The sequence below is a fragment of the Musa acuminata genome, chromosome BXJ1-6 (assembly GCF_036884655.1).
Source record: "Musa acuminata AAA Group cultivar baxijiao chromosome BXJ1-6, Cavendish_Baxijiao_AAA, whole genome shotgun sequence".
In the NCBI taxonomy this organism is placed as follows: Eukaryota; Viridiplantae; Streptophyta; class Magnoliopsida; order Zingiberales; family Musaceae; genus Musa; species Musa acuminata.
The window spans coordinates 38,945,445-38,954,516 of record NC_088332.1 but is presented as its reverse complement, the minus strand read 5'-3'; the positions used below and the strand labels follow the sequence as shown (position 1 = coordinate 38,954,516).

Below are 9,072 nucleotides of genomic sequence, written 5' to 3'. Positions count from 1 at the left end.
TTGGCATTATACTTCTTATTTTCTGGTCTTCTGCTCCTCTGTCTCCCCATGTTTGGAGCTCTTATCATTTCGTTGTAGAAGAATAAGTCGACCCAAAAGAGCTTCTTTTCTTGAGAGCTATACAAGTAGGAATCTTCCCCCGTTGGACTCAAAGCTCGCTTCCTTCTTTTCTTCTTCCTTCACCGTTTCCTGCTCAAGCGTCGATCAGAAATCGCAGTGAATAGAAGGTAGAGAGAGAGAGAGAGAGAGAGAGAGATCTCGATGACACCGCCATTGGAGCACGATTACATAGGCCTCTCGGAGGGCCCCGATAAGCTCTCCTCCGCCAACCTCAAGGACACGGAGCTCCGGCTTGGGCTCCCGGGTTCCGACTCCCCCGAGAGGGTCGATGGAGGAGGGACCGGCCTGACGCTTGGGCCTCCTAAGAACTTCGTCTCCGGCTCCAAGAGGGGGTTCTCGGACGCCATCGACGAGCCGCGGGAGTGGGGGCTCACAGGAGTCAACAGATCTGATGTGGAACAGGGGAAGGGCGGGGTTTCCTTCTCGGCGAAGGGTGAGAACGCTGGTGGAAAGCCGACGATCGAGGGGAAGGATGACGGCGGAGCGGCAAAGGTGGCGCCTTTGGCGAAGTAAGTCTCTCTATTCATGTTAACTGCCTTGGTAGATAGGTGTGAACCAAGAAATTCTTCTATTCGCACATTTTAAAGTTCTTTTTGTTCTTCTGTGGACTTTTCGGGGTGAGATATTAATGGTGAAGTTTGCAATGCAAAGTTTGAACTGTTATCTGTCCAGCTTAGATGGAGGTGAAAGTTGATAATGCTGGAACCAATCTGAAATCCTGTTGATTCCGTTGTTTTCTCTTATATTCATGTTTGTATTTTTGCTAATTATTTGGTATGCCAACTGCTTTGATCTAGTTGTTAAGAACTTGTCATTGATTAGCAGCATCTTTTCACATGTTGCAGCTTTGATCACGCAGATATGGATATGTGAATGCCGGTATAGAACATAATACTTATGATTTCCCATGGTGAATTTATCATGTAGTACTTGAGTATTTGGACCAGTCCCGAAACCAAAAGGAAATCTAGTTCTTTAATTTCTTGCTCATCAGTTAAGTGAGCCTCGAAGGAGCAAGTTTGGTGTAGGATTTTGAACCATCACGTTTAATAGAGTTTAAATCAAGATAAGCAGCTCCCACTGTAATGATGTACTCCAGAAAATTTTCTTTTGACAACTAGATCTATAGGCACCATCCATTTTGTTTTGTTTTGGCGCATCGGTAAGAAATGGTAAATGGAGTTCTCGACTGCATTGTGCAATAGTTATGTTGAAAGATGCCAATCATATAGTTGTCTTATGTTCAAGTGCTACTCTCCTGATTTTGGGTGGAGAGCATTAAGACTTGTATCTTCTGTAACTCTGCAGCTCAACTCCTTCCGATGCATACAAAATTTCTTCCCTGTTTCCTTTGTGAATTAAAAGTGATGCCTGGGAATGCTTTGATTTCCTATCTTCTTATAAAATCTGTCCTTACCAGTGGTGCTAAAATTGTAGTCTTTTTTGTTTCTTTTTGCAGATCTGAAGATTGTTTCCAGTTGAACTTTTTTACATTGTTCTATTCAGTTCTTTGCTATGTGACATCTAAAACATGAATCATTTATGCAGGCCTATCTGTCCATGTAGTGCAATTTTAAGTTGCATTTGTTTTCCTGTTGCTTGTCCCCATTTTTGACAAGAAGTTGATTCCTTTTCTCGTTCATCAGCGTTATATGTAGAGCCACATCCTTCCTTCATCAGGAATGCCTGAGCATTTTGTATGTGACAGGGCACAAGTTGTTGGTTGGCCACCCATCCGGAGTTACAGAAGGAATACAATGGCTGCAAACCCAAGCAAGAACAAGGAGGATGCGGAAGGTAAACAAGGGGTGGACTGCCTCTATATTAAGGTCAGCATGGATGGAGCTCCATATCTCAGAAAAGTTGACCTAAAAACATACGCCAATTACAAAGATCTCTCACTGGCTCTTGCGAAAATGTTTACCTGCTTTACCATTGGTAAGCTCTTTTGTTTGTCACACACATGGACTTCCTTTTTACATATTTTGTGATTTCCTGGGAAAAATTGTGTGCAAGCATGACAAATTTACTGCATATTCTGTCACCAACTATTGGATCTCAGTTGTGTATCCTGTCCAGGAAATTCCTTGATCCATGGCCGATATGAATGATGTAATACAATACTTCTAGAATATGTAGTCAGGGTTTCACATAACAATTTGATCGGCTATCCTGGTGGGGACCTTTTGTTCTCATCCTACCATCCAATGGTTGTGTGATGCCTGGAGCATTTTATGCCTTGAGAGTTCCCTAATGTTTCTCCTGTTAAAAATACAACGATGCCCTACTAAAGAGAACAAGAATCCTATTACGTGAAAACAGTACTTTCAATATTTGAAAGAAAGTTTCTTTCACCTTAGAGATATTGACGACATTTAGTATTGTCTTTAAAAGATAATTTACATTGTTTGATTACCCTTGCTTCATGATGTTAGACACTAATTAATAGAGTTCTCTCAAGGAACTCCGCCTGTTCTTTATTTTCTATCCTTAAACCACTACTAGTAAATATAAGATTGTTCAAACATTATAATTTATTCCATGTAAGGCTTTGTATTTATGTACTATTTAATGACTTTTGACATATCCAATTCAAGGACTATTAAAGAAAAATATTTTTGATGCAAGGAGATGTTTACTTATTTCTGTACATGCGGTTTCAGGTCAGTGTGGTGCACATGGAATGTCGAGCAGAGAGACACTAACTGAGGGTCGAGTGATGGATCTTCTTCAAGGGTCCGAATATGTTCTTACCTATGAGGACAAGGACAGTGATTGGATGCTTGTCGGTGATGTTCCTTGGGAGTAAGTAAAATATCAGACTTATGAACTGCCTAGTTGTTGTAAATGATGAAAGGGCAGTAAAATTTTACCACAAATGTAATTATGCTCTCCCCTTTCATTTTTATTGTTAGTGTAACAGCAGGCTAAGATTTGGATACAAAAACATAAACCCCTCATGGTATCTTGCTAGTACCATGATTCAACCTCATCTAAAAGATAACAATTTTAAAGTGGGAACAAGTTTTGTGGTTTGGTAGATTGGGAAGGGCCTTTCGCCGACTCTAATGTTTAATATCTATGCAGATTGGAAGCATTTTCATACATGAGTGAGATGCAAAATATATAGGTCTAGAATTTTTTTTTTGTCTAAACTACACCATCTCGATTTATCGGCTGTCATAATTCAATTTCTGCATTTTTACTAGTGATGCTACATTCTCATTTAGCAACTGATTGTATGCATTTGCCGTTGCAGCATGTTTACTGATTCCTGTAGGAGGCTAAGGATTATGAAGGGTTCAGATGCAATTGGAATCGGTATGTGAGACTATCCGTTAGCCCTCATCTATGTTTGGTTGCTATTAAGCTCTTTGCAGGTTCTTCATTGATAAATGGATCCACCCTCTCTTGGGTTAGCTGACAACTAATTGTTGAACTCGAAAGAAACTGTCTATGATACTTGATCGTTGTGTCCCCACATCCATGTAATATCAAATGCATTATATTTCTAAGAACGGCAGGTATCACACGAAACAATATTGGCAAAACTCTAATTGCGACTTTAAAAGAATTCTACGTAAATGGCATGGAGCTTTTTTGAAGACTTTTCAATATATAAAGCATCCATAGACTTCCTTTTTTAACATAAAGCATCACATTTAACGAAACAATCGATTTAAGCTGAAGATCCCGATGTTAGCAAATGTTCTTTGCTGACAAAATTCTGTTTTTGAGCATCATCTTGTCAGTAATATGTGTTTAATAGTCTATGTACACTTGTTGCAGCCCCAAGGGCCATGGAGAAGTCCAAGAGCCAGAATTAGCGGTGTTTGAAGTTTGAAGTTTCCATTTGAGCGCATGCGGACCAAATGGCTGCAGTTGACCTGAAGTAAAATGAAAGCTACATGTGTCTATGTGTTATGTTTTGTTATCTTGTGGTCTGTTACATTGGAGTTAAGCATCAAGTTGACTTCATAGTAGTGTTGTTTGGTCATTGTATCTGTTTCCTGTCAAATATATGTAAGTTCTAGGAGTGTGGTTGTCATTTTCGACTTGTATGGTTTGAGCTTCCCTTTTATGTCACATAGGAAGGTTTTTAGTTGTGAATCGTCCAATTCTATACACTCAGTTTCTGAGATGACTATAACCTACCGGTATCTGTATACGATATACAAGGTGAAAGCTCAAGCTTAATGCATTGATGATTTCGATCGATGTCTTTGGCATGTTTTTGTTGTAATTAGATGATTCGCAATGTTCATGGTGTTCTTGGGGTAAAAGCCCTCAATCAGCAAGTTCAGTGTGTGAATCTGGATCCTTTTTTCGGTAGGTCAAAGGGTTAAACTCTTGCTATGATGTGAAGTTATGTACTAATTACTTTTATTTTTCTTTCAATTATCTCACGTTATTAATTTTTATATATTTTTAATTATTTTATATTATTAGTTAGCTAATTTTTAACATCTAAAACTAGTATAAATAAAGGTTTCTTTTAAACCTACATAATTATTAAGAAATAATATTTTTCAAGTATTGTAAAGATCTTCTTCCAATTGATTTTTCTCATCCCCCTTATAAGTTTAGTATGCTAGAATTCTTTCTAATAGTATTTTTTAAATTTTATTTTCGTTAGTTTGTAGTTAGAAAATTAAGAAATATGTTCTACACTTGTGATTTTATGTATCCGAAACTTAATTTGCTAAATACAATCCTATAATCTATCAAGATGAGGTCTAGTGGCAATAATGATAGTAATGACGATGATATTATCGATGATAATAATGGCAATTTTGATATTGATGGCCTTCATGATAAAGGCAATAGCAACAATCTCAATAATAGGTCTAGCCCTATGGGAAGCATAAGAAGCAAGGATGATTGGGAACTTTGAGAAATCCATGACATGCTCATTAACTTGTGTTTTGGCGTCAATAGAGTTCGTGATGATAGTAGAATTAATCATACCAGAGTTCGTGATGAGTCAGATGAAAACCAAGGAATTATGGACTATTATAGAACCAACCAAGAAGAGGTGCATGTACAGCTCAACCTTGATATTTCAACCAATGTAGTATTATCCGTCTGCAACACCTAATAGTATATGATGATGACTTAGAAAATGACAATAAAAGATACGAAAGACAAAGAAAGGCATCGATATATACATGACGGAAAATAAAACAACTTCTCAAGGGAAGATTCCTACCCTAGACTATGAATAACTATTGTTCCAATAATATTAAACTATATCCAAGGCACTTGATCTATAACCGAGTATACTGATAAATTCTTACGTCTTTCAGCTAATTATAACTTATTAGAGTCAAAAAAACCAATAAACAACCAGGTGTGTCAATAGACTAAAATTTGTAATTAAAGATAAAATACCTTTAACTCTTATATAGATAGTAGATGAAACTTACAATATAACATTGAAGACTGAAATATTGTTGACTAAACGTCTAATTGCTACCTAGTAATTCTCTACTTCGACAACACGATCTACTTTTAACAAAAAGAAATAAGTTGTGACTGAGTCAATACAACTTACAAATCAAGGCATAAATACCAAAGGAGCAACAAGGCAAGCTAAGCATATCTCGACTACCATAAATAATCCATATGCTCGACCCTTAGATAAGAAGTGTTCTAAATGTGGGGAGCCTAGTCATCGTTCCCATGAGTGTCATGCTCGTAAAATCGTTAACTGATCATAATAATGACTTTGAAGAAGAAGGAGATACCCAAAATGATACGATTAATGATATTAACAATGCTAAAATAACAGATAAAGAAGGGGAACACGTTACATGTGTTGTAAAAAGATTATTACTCACTCTAAGAAAATCTTTCATTCTCGACATAATATTAATAATAAATTATGTGCATCGATCATAGACAATGGAAGCTATGACAATAGTGTATTCAAATCACTAGTGAGAAACTTAAAAGCTATCAAATACCATATAAGCTAGGTTAGATTAAAGAAGGCTCAATTATCACTATAAGATATATAAAATTCCTCTCTCAATTAAAAAAATCTACAAGGAGGAAGTTATATATGAGGCAGTTGACATGGATGCATATCATGTGGTAGTTGGAAAGCCATGATAGTATGATGTGAATACAACCCAAGAAAGAATGTCTATATATTCTGATGGAATGGGAAAAGATTGTCATTCTATCGACTAACAAAACAGGAGATGAATCCAATACTTCTAAAGTTGAGAGAAAGTCTTTATTATCCATTTTCAACTATGTGAAGGAATTCATTACTAGTTCTAATGAAATAAGAGTATAATATGTTTGAAGGGAGAAGAGGCACCTAAAACAAAGATTTCAAATGAACTAAAATCGATATTAGAAGAATTTAAAGAGATCACCCCTGAAGAGTTATTAGATAGACTTCCACCCGTGAGAGATATTCAGTACCAAATTAATTTAGTTCCAAGAGTAAGTCTATCAAATTTATCTCGCTATCGAATGAACCCAAAAAAGAATGAGATGCTAAGGAAGAAGGTGGAAGAGTTGATGCAGAAGGAACATATTTGAGAAAATATGAGCCCATGTACTATCTTGGCTTTGTTGACACCCAAAAAAGATAGAAGTTGGAGGATATGCATAGAGCCATCAACAAAATCATGGTTAGGTATCGTTTTCCCATACATCAATTAGAAAATATGTTTGATTAACTACAAGGCTCCAAGATATTCTCAAATGATAGATCTCCGTAGTAGATATCATCAAATTTACATAAGGCTTGGAGACAAATAAAAGACTATATTCAAGACAAATGCATTAAGTAATTAAGTATGAGGCTTATGAATTAGGTACTAAATCATTCATTCATTGCAAAATTGATAGTAGTCTACTTTGATGATGTTTTAATGTATAGTCATAGTAGGGAAGAATATATGGACTATTTACCGTAAGTCATAACTGTTTTGCAAGACAACAAGTTATATATTAATTTGAAGAAGTGTCTTCTTAACAAATCGACTAATCTTTCTATGATTCATTATGGGTTCTAATAGGATTAAGAAACGATTCATGCCATTTGAGAATGGCCTACACCAAAGGTTGTTATAGAAGTGAGGAGCTTTCATGATCTTACTATTTTCTACAAAGATTTATTAAGAACTTCGGCAGTATTATTGTTCCTATCACTGAATGTTTGAAGAAAGAAAAGTTTCTATAGACTGAGGCAATTGAGAAAAGCATAGTTGAGATTAAGGAGAAGTTGAGTACTACACCGGTGCTTGCATTACCAAGTGGTGTAAGTCTAATTGGGATTAGAGCAGTACTTTCATAGGAAGGAAGACTAATTATATTTTTTTTAGTGAGAAGCTAAGTGAAGTATGCCAAAAGTGTCCCACTTATTAACAAGAGTTGTATGCTATAATACAAGCTTTATAGAATTAGAAATATTACTTAATCTGTTTATAATATATTCAAACTGTGAAGCCCTAAGGTATTTCAAGAACTAGAAACACTTCAACAAGATATATGCAAGATAAGTTTCCTACATAGAGCAATTTGCCTATCTAATCAAACACAAGTCACTTCTAATCATGTGCTGATGCTTTGAGTAAAAAAGCAACTTTACTGGTTTCTTTAAGTAATAAAATTATAGGGTTTAAATGCCGGAAGGATTTGTATGCTGAAAACGAGGACTTGAAAGATGTTTGGGAGAAGTATGGTGATTTTCATATCCATGATATTTACTTATTCAAAGGAAATAAGTTATGCATTCCAAGAATTCCTTATAAAAAAATATTATTCGATATTTATATGAAGGAGAACTTAGTAAACCTTTGGAGTGAGACAACAATAGCAAGTGTTGAGGTGAGATACTTTTCGCCACAATTAAAATGGAATGACAATAATTTTGTAAGAAAATATTCGACTTGTTAAATTGCAAGGAGCCAATCACAAAATATTGGTTTATATATGTCATTACTAGTTCCAAAACATAAGATATTCGGGGGAAGTTATATATGGATTTTGTATTAAAATTGTCAAGAACTCAAAAGGGAGTTAATTATGTGTTTGTAGTTTTGGATCGGTTCTCCAAGATGGCTCATTTCATATCATATCAAAAGACTTCATATACGATACGTATTATCATGTTATTCTTTTAAGAAGTCATGTGCCTATATGGGATACTAAAATCAATCAGAGATTCTGAATTTCTAACTTATATTTGGTCGACTTTGTAGAAAATATTTGATGCAAGTTTGAAGTTTGGCAGTATAGCTCACCCATAAATTAATGGTTAGATGAAGGTAACTAATCGAACTTTGGAAAACTTGATTCATCGCATTTGTGGTGACAAACTAAGACAATGGGATTTTACACTTGTACAAGCTAAATTTACCTATAACAACATAAGTCATAGTTCTATTATAACATCATCATCCTTTGTTATTTACAAGAAAGTGTCGAAGCATGCTCTAAATTTCGTTCACCTGTCAAAGACTCTTGGAATGAATGTGGCAGTTAATAACATGGCTGAGTAGATATAATTAACCCAAGCTATAGCGAAGAAGAAGTTGGAAGCTACTGATAGCAAATACAAGGAAGCAATTAATAAGCACAAGAGAAAGAAAGTGTTTAAGGAAGAAGATATGATTATGATATACTTACAAAAAAAGATATTTCTCTTAAGTACTTATAACAAATTGAAGACGAAGAAGAAGTATCATCCTACGAGGTCTTAAATAAAATCAATAGTAGTATATATGTAATTGATTTATTAAATTATTAGGGGATCTCAAAAACCTTGCATAATTATATAACTACTTTCAAATAAGAATCCAATATATCCAAACATAAATTGTAAGACGAGTTTTTTTCCAGACGAGATTAATGTGGAACAGAATATTTTCAAAGAGTCTAAAGTTACCCAATTATCATTTTTATTTTATTTTTATTATCTCATATTATTAA

General features: G+C 35.2%; 1 protein-coding gene across 1 annotated transcript; it reads left to right on the top strand.

Moving 5' to 3' along the window:
• On the top strand, positions 1–4,338 carry LOC135676888 (auxin-responsive protein IAA21-like). The gene is made up of 5 exons (XM_065188581.1): positions 1–629; positions 1,829–2,058; positions 2,784–2,925; positions 3,380–3,441; positions 3,910–4,338. The coding sequence occupies exons 1-5, from the start codon at positions 262–264 to the stop codon at positions 3,945–3,947; spliced, it is 840 nt and encodes a 279-aa protein (XP_065044653.1). The 5' UTR covers positions 1–261; the 3' UTR covers positions 3,948–4,338.
• Positions 4,339–9,072: the final 4,734 nt, after the last annotated feature.